Raw genomic sequence first — 14553 nt, forward strand, 5'->3', positions numbered from 1 at the left:
CATCTGAATTTTTTTTTAAACCTTTAAGGTGATTTGGTGTGTTACTCATCTGTGTCAGTGGAGTAAAGTCTTGCAGCAGCACAAAGGTTTAAAGGCTCATGTCGTGCAGCTGAGCAGATCCAAATTCATGTGAGCCAAAGGTGGAGCAGTTTGTCTCTGGGTTGAACTGCATGTTGTTATCGGATGATCTTTTTTTAATTTAGCACATCAGTTAGGTCACACCCTGGACACTTTTTCAGATTAACACTACAGGGGTGGAAGAAGCCAGTGGATAAATGTGAGAGGATAACTTCTGTGTTGGCTGCTGTGTGAGGCCTTTAAAGCAACAGTGTGGATAAAATCCCATTAGGGTGCTGATGTTGACAGATGTGTTTTTACAGCCTAAACACTCAGGAGCAGAAGTACTTTCTCTTGACATGATCTTCTACACTCTGAGGCAAACACTTTCAAAGACTTCACTGGCATGACTGAAGGCCTTTTAAGGATGCGTGTAAACCCCACAAGAAAGGACGTGTTTCATTCAGTCTGTCTGCCCGGAGTTTTTTCTCTCCACTTTCAGCAGAGATCCTCGAACAGGAATCCAACTTTTGGGAGCGGCACATTCCACATCCTGGGATTTAGCTCTACCATAAATGGTAAGCCTGCATATAACGCGGTGACGCACCGGCAGGCCGACATCCCTAAAACAAACAGTGGAGCTCATCTGAGAGAGCCAAAAAGAGAAGAGGGATCACTCTGCCGTCAAAGGATTTTCACTAAAGGTGAAAAGTTAACTTGATATGAGGCCATCTATTAAAATAATTTAAGCTACATTTAGTTTATCACCTATCATTTAATTGATCGTTCACGTGTTTTGAATGGTTGGTATTTTGTAGTTTGTTAGCTCTGTGGTTTCAGTCTGACTCCAAATACACACATTTATTCTCTCACAAAGAGTCATCCCAGACTGGATCTGAGGTGCGAGAAAATGCCACATATGCAATTTCAAAACCGTGTTTGTCCCTGTTGTTGCTCTAGATGCACATGTGAGAAATAACACACACATGTCCATACCATGTTCTTTACACACAACAAACAAACACAAGGTTGGGAGTCGTGCTTGTGTCTGTTTGAAGGATGAGTTTAATAGGACACTATATTTTTCTAATTATCAACAAAAGTCTCTCACTTTTGGACTTCCATACAGTTTCTATGAGCCCATTCACTGCAAATAAAGATTTGAATCTTTGCAAATGTATTGTATTGACTTCAAAATGTTCTGGCATGTTTTTTTAGCAAGTGTTATTCAGACAGGAGTAAGTAAATAAATAAACTGTGGATTAATGCACGTTTGGTGTGCAGGTAAATATTCACAGCAGCAGCAGGGTTGACTCAAAGCTAGAAGCAAAACAAATAAAACTAAAAAATATCAACTAGTGTGTATGTTTATTGTATGGTGGGAACTGTCACAATGTTCTTTTAATTCATCAATAAACCTTTTTCACAGTGGAAGTAGTAGTAGGGTCAACACAGGTGTTATCAATGATGCTAATTAAGGCTCAGTTCCATTTAGAGACTTTCCAGTGAGCCAGCATGCAGCACAGCAGCACCATGACTCTGTTTGACCTGAATGGAACTGAACCTTAATTAGTATCATTGACAACACCTGTGTGTGCCCACTATTTCAGGTCAAAATGGCTGCTGTTAAAACACAAACACGGAATATAAAAGCGGTGGTCGTGGCTCCTGTTATTACAAGACCTGCTGTTCTGACTCTGACCATTAAAGCACATCCCTGTCTGGATGCTCGGTCCACACACACACACACCTGACGGAGTGATCCGTTTTGTCAATACACGATCTGCGTGCTCTCACTTATCAGCGTGGAAACTTTAAAATCTATTTGTCTGACTGTAAGCTGAGGGTCCACCCCCTCCTCTAATGCTGCCGAGCTGTGGCCAGGCTCAAACTTCTGGCTATCGATCACTGCACATGTCACAGTCAGTAGGAAGTGAGCTGGAGGTCTGAGACACATCTCTAAACACGCAGACAGTCGATTGTTGAACCAACTTTAACGCCATGCCTCTGCGGGTAGTCGTGCAGGGTCCCGGACCCTGGGGATTCAGGCTGGTTGGGGGAAAGGACTTCGACCAGCCGCTGACTATTTCCCGGGTAAGCGTCACTGTGAGCCGCTATTATAGTTCAGGGTAACCACACCTGGGCTTGTTCCGACGAAACTTTCCCTTCTCGTTGTTTCCTCCTTTAACTTTACCGAGGACAGACTGACAGACCTGCTGATATAACTTTAATTTAACTACTTTCGTTAGTGTCGCTGTGTTGTCACTGTTTCTTTTGTTTTCAGCTATTGTACCATTATAACCGGTCGTCTATTGTTTTACATCGACCGGTTTATATTGCTAGACACAAACAAGACACGGTGATGAGTAATGATGTTATTAGAGATGTATTTCTGGTGGTTAATTATGTTTTTATGTAGCGTACTGTTAACTTTAGTGTACAGGTTAAACATATCGGTATTTAATCATGTTATGTACTCGAGCTGCCATATTTGCTCTGTACGAGTCCCAACTTCAAATTAAAAGCCCAACATAGAGAGGCCCTAATCTGTACTTTATTTTGACAAGTCCCACTTCGACTAAGCTGACATCTTTTACAGCCCATTGTGCTCATTTAAAACAGCAGGTATTCACGGTTGTTTTACGGGGCGTCAGTAATGAATCAGAAAATGACTCTCTGCTGTGTACTTTGCCTGAGTGGAGGCTGCCGTTCCTGTTGTAAATGTTGTTACAGTGGTCAAATCCACTCCACCCATGGAAAAGTGATTAGGAATTCCTGGACTGTGCCAGACTCTCTCTCTCTCTCAGCTTCCAGTCTTTATCTTTATCTAAGTGTGTCTGCCCCCAAGGCAGCGCTCAGCCTGAGCTGACTGAAAACACCTTCGCCTGTGTGTACTGTAAATAATGAAATGTGTGTAAAAGTCCTTGAAGGTCACAGTTAAACAATACAGCAGCAGAATGTAGGTCTGGATAGGAAAGGATGTTTTCAGTTGTTTCAAGTGGTGTTTTCCACATATTCAACTAGTTAGTTCATTCGTAAGTGGTGTTTATTTTAAAGAATAGGAATTGATTACTGTAGACATGGCCCTTGCCTCTGTATTTGTGAAATACATTAAAACTGTATAATCCAAACTCACACAGTGCAAAACATTCATCAGTTACCTCTCCTGTGTCGTAGGTCACCCCCGGGAGCAAAGCTGCCCAGGCCAACCTGTGCATCGGAGACATGATCTTGGCCATCGACGGAGAAACCACAGAGAGCATGACTCACTTGGATGCGCAGAACAAAATCAAAGGGTGCTTAGAGGAGATGGTGCTCTCCATAGACAGGTAGGTTGTAGCTACATGTGTTTATAGTCTGATCCGCATAGCCGCCGGCCTGAAAAACACTTGAGTAATCCGACACGACTCAGCCACAATCCAGGTGTTCAGGGAGTGACGTTGCGTTTATTCGTGGTTTGTAAAAGAGCAAGTCTGTCTTTTGTTTCGGGGGAATCTTTAGTTTGAGAAGTGAAGTGTATGTATGAGCTGTGTTGTAATTTTGTGTCATGTTGTCGCCTTGCGTCATAACTCTGTTAACGGATGATTTCATGCAGAAGCGATGTTGAAACTGAGTCAACAGGCAAGTTGAAGCAAATATGTTTGTTCAAATTAAGAGGGAATTTGTTGCGTAGAGTGAGGTCAACTCTTGAGGAAGCCAAGCAAAAGAACATAAATGTAGCGGGGGGGTCTGTAACATTCAAAGACACAGGTATGATATAATGTTTATGTGTCTCAGGAACAAACACGAGAAACCACAAAAAAAGTCATTCTATTTAAAGTCAGTATGTGTACGATTATTCTGTGATTTCAGTATTTTTCAGCTGTGTCCTAAAGTAGGCTTCTTGTGCTTCCTCTTTTCTGCAGGTCAGAAACTAAACTATGGTCACCGCTTTCATCTGAGGAAGGGCGGACACATCCATACAAGATGAATCTTGCATCAGAGCCCAAGGTGTGTGTCTGCTGTCTCAACATAAAAGATGGATGTAGTGACTTAAGCTTTTAAAATAACTCTCTCTATACGCTGGAATGGGGGAAGTCCCATTTACAGGTAGCCATACAGTTTCTGGAAGCCTGCACGTTCCTTTCCCAATGCCCCTACAAAGGCTTGTGGGGTTTTTTTTTTTTGTTCAATACTGCCAATGATGAAGTCATTGTTTACTTCCTAACAGGAGGTTTCCTAGGAGACGGTAGTTTATCAGCCAAGGTCTGACGTAAGCCTCTGTTCCTGCCCGCTGACTGGAAAGTTGAGGCCAAAGCGTGAATTCATGTAGGAAATGTTGTGACGTGTCTTAGTCTTTGGTGTGTTTCACAGATGTTGTGCATTTTTCTCACACACACACAAAAACATGTGTTTGTCTGGAGTGTGTCACTTTGATGCCCCTTCACTGTTTCAGGCCATTATAACATTGGTGAGTGCTAGTGTTGCCTTTTTTTTTTTTTTTTTTTTTTTTTTTTTTTTTTTTTGTGCAAGTTTACTTGCTCGCAGAGACTCTGGGGTATTCTGCAATTTAAATTTCAGATGCTTGAAGCATGAGCTATATTTGGAGTCATTTCTGTGTTCCCACTGTGAAGCATGAGCTAGATTTGATGGTATTTATGTGCCCACTTTGATGGCATGCCAGTGTCATGACGTGATTGTTTTTAATGACCGTTAGCTATAATTAAGGCGTAATCCATAGTCATACATTATCCTGTGAAATTATGTGTGACTTTGAGTCAAACTAGAACAGCAGTTGAAGAGGCAAATAAGAATTATTTTGATGTTTTCAGTTGAACTATATTTCAGAGTTTCAGTTTTCAAACTGTGGGGTTGCAACATCATTGAGTTTATTGTTAAACGCTCTCAGATGTTGAGTAACCCACAGGATATCAGCTGCATGTCTGTAGATGTGCAAGCTTGTAAAAGATTTCAAACTAAGTTCATCTGAAGTCCTCAAAAGCTGACCACTGCTGTATCCGGTTTGCTCTGCGAGAGCTGCATGTTTCACACCTCTTGAGTCATTTCACAAACACTCTCTTTTGCTTTGTTACTCACAAAAAGCTTCAACACTTTTTAAAATTTCACATTCATCATTACAGGAGGTGAAACACATTGGCTCAACCCACAACAGGAGTGCTCTGCCGTTCACTGGTTTTGGCTCCAAAGTTGTGACTAACCAGTACAACAACCCCTCTGGTCTGTACTCCTCAGAGAACATCAAGGACTTCAACTCAGCTGTGGACGAAGTCAAAACCATGACTACGTCTAATGAGCCCGACAGCAAGTAAGATAAGCCTGGAATGACACCACTTAGGTCCTATCTGAGTCGAGACATAATAAAGTCATTATTTTTGATTTACTACATTAATAAAGTAATGATTGTTGCTTTTAGATAACGTTATTTAAACTTGATATGTTGTCTCACAAAGTTTGCCCAGACAGTTCTTGGGTGTCATCACTAAGCATAGACCAAAATTTGACACAGTGAATTTTGATGGAAAAGTGGGTGTCACTTCTACATCAGCAGTATTTTAACTGCATTTCAAGAAAACAAAAAATGAATCCAACACTTTTGTTTTGGCTCCCATCCTTTATGAGTTGAAGTAAAAGACGTGTGTCATGACTCGCCCTACTCTGCCTCTAACTAATTCAACCTGATATTCCAATCAGTGCAACATGTGCTTATCTAAACTAATCAGAGGCGGGACATGAGTTTGCCCTCCTGGGTAAATTGGGTATCTGTAGTTCTCTGTAAAATGTCCCTAGTTGAGTACCTAATCTTTTTTTCTTTCTTTTTTTAAGATAAAATTGCACATTTCAGAGTGGCCTTTTATCGTGACCTGTTCAAGGTACACCTCTGTCACAATCATGCTGCATAATCAGCATGCTGACATGCCACACCCAGCTGGTGGGTGGATTACTGTGACAAAGCAGAAGCACTCACACAGATTTAAACCAATTTGTGAAGAAGATTTGAGAGACATAAACCTTTTGTGAGCAGAGAAGACTTCTCAGATAAACTTGTGAAAAACATTAATATTTTTGTAATGTGAAATTCTATGTTTAATCTTAAAAGATGGAATCTTAGTAGATCTAAGAAACCTCATGTCACTGGTTGGTTTGTTTTTTAACTGTTGGAATGAGTTGATTCTCAGCTAAAAATTAACCTTCAGGTTTTTGGTCTGCTCCCAAAAGACTGCGTGACAGACTGTATGTCTTTACAAGTCATTGAACTTTTACAGCTGTGCTCTTTGTGTCAACATCAGAGATAATGAAAATGAAGTGTCTATTGTTTGGTTTGCATCCTGTGACTCCTGCAGACATTGAAATGTACACACTTGCTTTGTAGAGCTCCATCAGACCCATCGCAGGCAGGCAAGCGGCCGCCTGTAGCAGCAGACTCAGAGGTTTACAAGATGCTGCAGGAGAACCAAGAGTCTGATGAGCCTCCTCGACAGTCGGCTTCATTCAAAGTGCTTCAGGAAATTCTCGAGACAGGTATGAATCCCAGTTATTGCACACACTTCTTCAAGGGGTAGTCAAGGATCATTCCTGATGAAAATAACCTGTGAAACCACAAAGTATTTTAAGCTTGTTTATCTGTGTGTGTTTTGTAGGTGACTCTGATAAACCATCAGGGTTCAGGAGTGTGAAAGCACCCTCAACAAAGATTGGATCATCTGTGGGGAACACAGACAAATTACCTGTCTGTGACAAATGCGGATCTGGGATTGTGTAAGTATTTTATGATTCCTCTGAACTGTTTTACAGGGCCTTTTATGGCTTCATCTGAATCCAAACCTCGAGCATCAGCCTGGATCTGTGTTCATTTCTCTACTCAGTAGTTTCAGTAAAACCAGCTGTTGATCTCAGAGCTCAGGTTTTTTTTTTTTTTTTTCCCACATTGTGACAAAATGTTGTGACGCAATACAAAGGGCCCTGGAGTGGTGTTGTTTCTGTTTAGAGTTTGTCTCCACCTTGTGGCTGAATTTAGTTAAGCCCACAGGACAAACTGGTTGACAGTATATCCCCCCAAAACCTATTCTAGACAAGTTTTACTTTATTTGAGGGGACTTTTCTGTCCACGATTCAGTATCTCTTCAAATCTGTGACAAATGTTTTTCAACAGTCTAGTTAAAATCCATTTACTAACTTATCCTTTTTAACTATAGGGTTGTAGGTTTTTGTAGTTTTAGTTGTTTAGAGATTATAAATATAAACAAAATATGAACATAATGCTTAGTCGACTTTTAATGCTGGATGTGTTGTCTTGTGAAATCCTGACCAATGGACTGTGCTAGTTTAAAATTATTATAGAAATATTATATCAAATCTGGTTCACGTCTCATTTTCTCTACAGACCACACAAATATTACCTTTCATAGTTAACAGTCTATAAAAACAGTACGACATCATATTATTGTGACAATATAGGGCCCCTGTATCCACTCACCATGAAGTACTATCTCTGTCTGGCTGGGATGTTTGTTGCATCTCTGTTCTGGTGCAGTTTTTTAGTTTGTGCAATTTGGTTTGAACTGAACGTCCCAGGAAAAGAATTTAGTGGCATCTAGTGGTTGTTTCTGATAGCAAGCCCTTCGCCTCGTCCGCTCCTTTTTTTTCTGTAAAGGAGAAACTACAGTAGCTGCAAAGAGAATGAAAAATGTCCATTATGCGCTGCTGTAGAAAGATGGCACTGTAACATGGTGGTCTTTGTGGAAATGTTTGGAAATATATACTAATGAAAACATAGTTATGCATATTATATTTCATTTCTGTCATATTCTGTGAATAGAGCCCTATAAATCTGACACACTGGACCCCTTTTTTAAGAGAAATCTTAACACTCAAGCACACAATCATGTTTTAGGCAATAGCGTCCAGCCTTGTGGCTGTAGTTGCACGAAGCCAGGTCCATAAAGACATTACTTTCTGTTTTTGATGTGGAAAAACTTGACTGGCCTGCACAGAGCCCTGACTTCAACTCCATTCAACACCATTTAGGATGAACTGGAACACCAGTGTCCATGTTGGACATCACTAATGCTTTGGTGGCTGGATGGAAATAAATCCTTGCAACTGGGTTCAGAAATCTTGTGGAAAACCTTTACAGTGCACATACCATAGAAAACTGATCTAAATGATTTCATTCCAGTTCATGAATTAGTGTCCTGACAAACTACAATTTCTTTATTTTAGGTTTATTGTAATGTTTCTATTTCTTTCTTTTCTTTTCAGGGGGATGGTGGTAAAGCTGAGGGACAAGTTCCGTCACCCCGAGTGCTACACCTGCACAGATTGCGACGTCAACCTAAAAAATAAGGGACATTTCTTTGTGGAGGACCAGATGTACTGTGAGAAGCACGCACGCGAGCGAATGACTCCTCCTGAGGGCTACGATGTGGTCACCGTCTTCCCCAAGTAGAGCGCTCACTGGGCTCGGCCTTGGACTGCACGACCCAATGGGACACCATGACATAGTCAAAGAGATCGCAACATTTTTACCTTACATTATGCTTCAGTACCGTCACTGGGAGGCATGACAGTAAAAGAAAACACATCTTTCATCTCTGGAAGTGTCGATTTGCACATTAACTTTGGCACCTAGGAAAGGAAAATTGCTGAATATTATGAGATGATGGCATTCATTTTTTTTCTCTCCCTAAAACATAGTTTTGCATTTGATTGAGAGCCACTGTGTTAATGTAATATTTGTCTTTGTAAATGTTCATTATTCTGAATCATGGAAACAACAGGAAGCCAGACTACTTTTTTACAGTTTTTATTAAATAAATAAACCTACTTTTATGCAGCAAAAATATCTCACATTTGAATAAAACCACCAAATAAATATTTTAGCTTAAACAAATTATGTCGTCTTCCTCAATCATTGATTGTGCTTTAGTAAAAGTGGGATTGTAAGAGTGCAACATGGTCATGAAATCACCATGTCTCAGATGACATTAACTCCTTACTTTGGAAAGTACTTCATCTTTTAAACGGTAGTTTTGAAATGATTCTATTAAAAAAGCAAAATTCACACTGAAGGTAGAAAAAGCAGCTGCACTGCTCTGTATGGGCACAAGCATGTTGGGTTTTTGGTCAAATGAGTATTCAACCATCACTGATGAATATGTTTTTCAACCCACATCAGTCAGAGCGGCAGCACCATACAGATTCATAAAGTCTTCCTCACAGAAAGATGGAGTTCATGAGAAGTCAACAGTGTTTTTGAGATAATTTTCACCACAGAATGACTTGAAATAAAAAGTAACACTGGACTGATCTCTTGATACAATCTTGCAGTTCATTTCATGAGCTGAAGCGTAACAGTTTCTTTGGTCAAAGTCAGCTGAGGTCACATAACCAGACTTTGCAGGTGATGCTGCGTCCCACTCCGCAGATGAAACACTTGTTGGGCTGCTCAGCTCTGATCCCACCGCGAGGTATTCCGGCGTGTGTCCGTGTTGGTCGGCCATGCGCAGAGTCTCGGTCAGAGCCCAGATGTAGTTGTGGGCAAAGCGCAGAGTTTCGATCTTGGTCAGCTTCGTGTCATCGGGCAGCGCCGGCAGGATGCTTCTCAGCGCGTCCAGAGCTGAGTTCAGGTTGTGCATCCTGTGGCGCTCTCTGTCGTTTGCTTTCACTCTGCGCCTGCCGCGCTGTCCAACCTTGTTACCTCTGGTACTGTGTTTTAAAGTTTTCAATGAGGAGGTTTCCCCTCCGACAACAATCAGTGGTTTACAAGGCGAAAGTTCACCTGGGTGACCGGCTTCATTCACGGGCTGGTGAACAGAAAACCTGGTGAGCGTCACTGAGTCTCTGGATGTGCACAGGTCACTGGGGGCGCACAGTACTTTAGGAGACATCCTGTATAAATATAAGATAAAGATAATCAAAACTCTGATGGAAAAGCACAAATGTAAAAGAACATTCACATATATTTCATTTTTTTATATATATTCTAGATATAGAGAGAATAAGAACACATTTTTATTTTCTTAGCTTTAGAGAGAAAATTCAATTCACATTCTCCCAATTTCCCCATGAACCTATAACATGTTTTTACATCTACCTCTGACCTGAACTGATTTCATTTATTTCTAATGCTATTTTCTAATGATTTTTTTTCTTGAAAGATACAAGAAGATAACTGCAGATCAAACAGCGGATAAAAGGTAGACAGAAAGATGGACGGATGGATTTGTACTTACTTGACAGGTGATGCTCGGATGGAGAGACAGCGAGTCGTCCTTGTTAATCCTCTCTCGTAGCTGGAGGCAGCAGACTTGGTAAATGTGCAGCTGACAGTGAGGGATGGATGCGCATCTCTGTTATTTTATATGGCCTTTATCTTATCTTTTTGCGCGGTGGGCGCCTGAATCAACAGCGCCTGTCAAGTGACCAATCAGCGTGCAGGAAGCGCGTCCTTCACCCTCTCCCCCCTCTCTCTTTCTTTCTTCACTGTGCGTATTTCTTTGTGTATTCTTTGTAAGTTTCAATCAAATACATGCGTGTAGTATTCCAAGTGCCACATTTGCCAAGTATGCCAAATTAATTAATAACCGTATTTGATAACCAGACTGAGATCAAACTTTATTTTTCCGGTAGAACGAATATCAAGTTCAAGTCTGTCTGGAAGCAATATTTTAAAACCAGGGACCACTGCGAGGTCTGAGCTGCTTCTTTGGGTATCTAGTATAACTGTTTCTTAAATAGTTCTAACATTTTGTCAGCCATGCAGCCATTACTCCATCCAACAAATACATCCAGCCAGTGCTGGACGTATTTGTAGCAATTTGGGAGTTTTATCCCCAGCCCAGTGAGGACACACATGCTTTCTGATTGTCACTCAGAACCCAAGCTGCATTTTTTGTCATTTAGATTTCAGAGTGTAGGAGCTGGAAAGTTCAAGGAATACAAGAAAAACGCACTGACATAATAAATATATGATATAAATATGTGTATTTCCTTTTTACGCATAGAAATTCTTCATCCATAGCTAAACTCTATGATCTTGTAACACGACACATCTTCAGCTCTTTTGGAAGCTCTCAAGCAGTAACAATGTCTCCATATAAATAAAGAGATGCTGGCCTGGTTGTCGTATTTGTTGTGCGCCATGGAATCGCGTGGAATATTTAGCATAACACCATATTTCTTCCCAGAAACTGTTTTTCACTTTCTTGTTTTTTTTTTTGTCTGTTTTGTTTTGTTTTTTGCACGAGGTGTGAGTTTGCTTTTGTAAATGATCACTCTTTAAGGATACCTGTAAAGCCAAATTGTATGCACTCTAAATATTGGCACATTCCATGCAGGGTACGTAGTGGTCATGGTAACTTGGCAAACTGACTCCAAAAAATTACTTCGAGTGCACCACAGTGTTTACAACCGAGGTGGAAACAACGGCATCTCCGCGTTTATGTTCAGTTAAAGTGTTTATTATTAAATGTGCCATTGCGTATTTTGGATTGTGCGCATATCACATGACCTGCGATGACTGGCATTAAAGAACTTTAAGCTGCTGAGTAAGTTGATCCTGACCAGAGTATTGCCAAAGATCATTTTAATGAGCAACTCAAGCCTTTATTAGCCCAGAAAAACTTAACTATATACAAGAAAAATGTCATTTTAATGGCACATTTGTTTGGATAAACATTTGCTTAATGCGTTAGAGCGCAAAGCTCCGGTGGTTGGACAAAGACAATTACGCATGGGGCCACTTAACAAAGAGTATATGAGAGAGTCAAACCGGTTGTGTGAACCGATAGTACAAAGGTTCATGTTGTGTGTCACAACAATAAAAGTTCGATTTCTTTTGTAGTGTCAGCCTAAATGTGTGCGCTATGACATCTCCAAAAACATGTCCACTGTCGCCAAAACTCAGTGGCGCATTAGATTTTTACAATATAACTTTACTTTTGAAAAGTTAAAGATTAGTAAAATATGTCAACAGCATGCAGACAGGTTTCAGCTCCAGTGAGGGGGAGAGGGGGAGTGTGGCAGAGCTCAAACATGATTTACAATTGCCAACAAAGGATCACAAAAAGCTCTCCTTAACTTTCTGTCTAAATATGTGTTTTGGGAACAATCTGATAACCATATGCTTTCAATAAACTGGACAAATACACTAGTGAGATACGAGATGGTGCCTTGCCGTTATAAAAGGCACGAAAAGTCTAAAGTAAACTGAATATTACCACTTTACAAATAATCATTGATGCCAAATCCATATTCGGATATCATGGACAGGTGTGGGTTTGAAGTTGTCAGTGTCTCCCCTTGATTTTTATCAGCGTGCTGTAGTGTCCTGCTTGTTATGCAAAGTATAGGCAAACATAAGCGCCCAGTTGCTGTGGAAATAGCAGATATCGGAGCAGACTTGGTACGAAAAGTGATTTAACAATATTTAACAATAAACTAAGCAAGCTCCAGAGCAGGTGATACCTGCCCGATGCTCCTGATTAATACTTCCTCTACTACTTCACTTTACAGTCTCTTTTGCTTATTTATTAAACGAAATCTATTTATTATTATTTTAGCAAACAGAGGTACCAGGTGGGGCTTTATTTTCGTCCTCAGCTTTTTGTTTGAAGGACGTTTTGAGGGGGCAATCAAAGTCCAACAACTCGCTGACCAGATTGTTGTCATCCCAAACTAGCAGCGAAGCCATTCAATGTGCCCCCCTCCTCTTATTCTTTCTGGCAAAGAGCTGCCGGGAGAGAAAAAAATAAAAAGGAAACTTCTTCAAGAAAGGAAAAACATCTTTAAAACATTTAATTGCAACCCGGATGCCATATGTACACCTCTTGTGAAACCCCTCAACAATGTGACTGCCTTTTAGAAAGTATGGAGTGCGCCTTTGGAGATGTGTGCGCTTTTGGAGAGGTGCGCGCGTCGTGACCAGAATGACCCCGAACACACTTTAAACAAGAAGTAATTCACTTTTAATGTGCCTTGGAGTTTCCTTTCACAATAAATGCATTGTACCTCTCACCTCAGCTTTTGAAGGCAGTGTACACCAATTATAGTGGAATAGCTGTCCTATGGAGCCAGTTTGTCTTTCTGCAATGATTGGAGATTTTAAGCACGAATAGGGCTGTGGCTGCATGTCGCCCCTTTCACCCCCTAAACTAATGCAGAATGTTTTTTTCTTTTTTTCTGTCTGTCTACTCTTGTTTACAAAGCTAAACCATGTGCTCATTAGTGGCTCTTTGTGGGTAAACAAAAAACAACACAACGAATGTGGATTTTCTACTAATGGATGAAATTCTCAGTACAAATGTAATATTAAGTGTCTGCTCATTAAAACATTTATAATTTAGCTACTGAAGATTAGTATATAAATATATTATATATATATATTAAATTATCAGATTTTTTTTTAAATTGAAAAGCTTATTCAGGGGCTCTTTTGGATAACTGTTGCATTATCTGCAAATATAATTGGGTACAATAAATATCTTATTATTATTACTTTTTTTTTTTTTTTTTTTTTTTTTTTTACTTTGCATTGCCACCGAGTAAATCGATCATAAACAGATATTAATTTTACTGCTAAAGATATTTTTTCAGGTTTCTTTGTTGCCTTTTGTTGTTTTCTCATAACTTTAGATGAACATTAATAGTGAAATCAACAGGAGGAATGATTGTTCGAGGAAGTCAGCTCATTTAAGCATGACGGCAACTGCAGTGACTTTAAAATTTGAATATCTTAGAGTAGTTATAACTAGCATACATTTAAATATAAAAAATAAAATGAAATGTTTAACTTTGGCCATTTTTACAAATGTGCAATATGAGTTTCATGGTGATGAAGAAAACAAGGTGCACTAACTATCCAGAGAAATGTATCCACCGTTGACCCTGACCAGAACTACAAACATGTCCGTGTTGTAGAAGGGATAAAAATCAGCAGCTAGTCACATCGTTACAGCTGTGCGTCACTGACTCACCTATTCTTTCACAAACGAGGGTCCATTCATAATACATGGAAATGATTATTTGTGTAACACAATAGTTCCTTTGTTTTTTATAGTAATGTTTTCACTTCATCAGTACAGCTGCAACATTAATATTAAAGTTAAAAAAAACACACTCCCCTTATGAAGAATGGACCACAGGAGCAGATCAGTATCTGCAGCATGTGTTTTCATCATGTTGTTGTTATTGAAGTCATAACTGCAGTGTCAGTGCTCAGCTGCTCGAGGGCGCTGTTTTCACTCCTAAAAAGAAAACAACATGTCACGTTACAAAAGCAGCACCATGTGGTGCCTTCACGTGATATCGAAAATATGGAAACCAATTGCGGAATAAAGGTGAACAACAGTGAAATTGCAGAACTTAACAAGTATGTCAAGGGTAACAAATGGTAACACGTGATACATCAAAATAACAGTCCTTCCATCAAATGAATTGTTATACTCGGAGTCACAGCTGTCTTTAAGGACATTTTTCTGCAGCAGCCTATTTTATACC

At 40.0% G+C, this 14553-nt stretch overlaps 2 protein-coding genes across 2 annotated transcripts; one reads left to right on the forward strand and one right to left on the reverse strand.

Moving 5' to 3' along the window:
• The first annotated feature begins 1683 nt into the window (after positions 1–1683).
• On the forward strand, positions 1684–8944 carry pdlim1 (PDZ and LIM domain 1 (elfin)). Its single transcript, XM_019258072.2, has 7 exons — positions 1684–2151; positions 3235–3386; positions 3963–4047; positions 5178–5362; positions 6428–6576; positions 6696–6813; positions 8317–8944. Exons 1-7 carry the CDS (start codon positions 2059–2061, stop codon positions 8501–8503), a joined length of 969 nt encoding a protein of 322 aa, XP_019113617.1. The 5' UTR covers positions 1684–2058; the 3' UTR covers positions 8504–8944.
• On the reverse strand, positions 8727–9944 carry neurog3 (neurogenin 3). Its single transcript, XM_027275998.1, has one exon. It carries the CDS (start codon positions 9942–9944, stop codon positions 9288–9290), a length of 657 nt encoding a protein of 218 aa, XP_027131799.1. The 3' UTR covers positions 8727–9287.
• Between the last annotated feature and the right edge of the window lie 4609 nt (positions 9945–14553).

Source organism: Larimichthys crocea, unplaced genomic scaffold (assembly GCF_000972845.2).
Source record: "Larimichthys crocea isolate SSNF unplaced genomic scaffold, L_crocea_2.0 scaffold271, whole genome shotgun sequence".
In the NCBI taxonomy this organism is placed as follows: Eukaryota; Metazoa; Chordata; class Actinopteri; family Sciaenidae; genus Larimichthys; species Larimichthys crocea.

Coding starts and splice junctions, on each gene's coding strand:
- neurog3 (XM_027275998.1), bottom strand. CDS start 9,944: ATGTCTCCTAAAGTACTGTGCGCCCCCAGTGACCTGTGCACATCCAGA.
- pdlim1 (XM_019258072.2), top strand. CDS start 2,059: ATGCCTCTGCGGGTAGTCGTGCAGGGTCCCGGACCCTGGGGATTCAGG. Junction 2,152..3,234: donor AGCCGCTGACTATTTCCCGG/GTAAGCGTCACT, acceptor CCTGTGTCGTAG/GTCACCCCCGGGAGCAAAGC. Junction 5,363..6,427: donor TCTAATGAGCCCGACAGCAA/GTAAGATAAGCC, acceptor CTTGCTTTGTAG/AGCTCCATCAGACCCATCGC.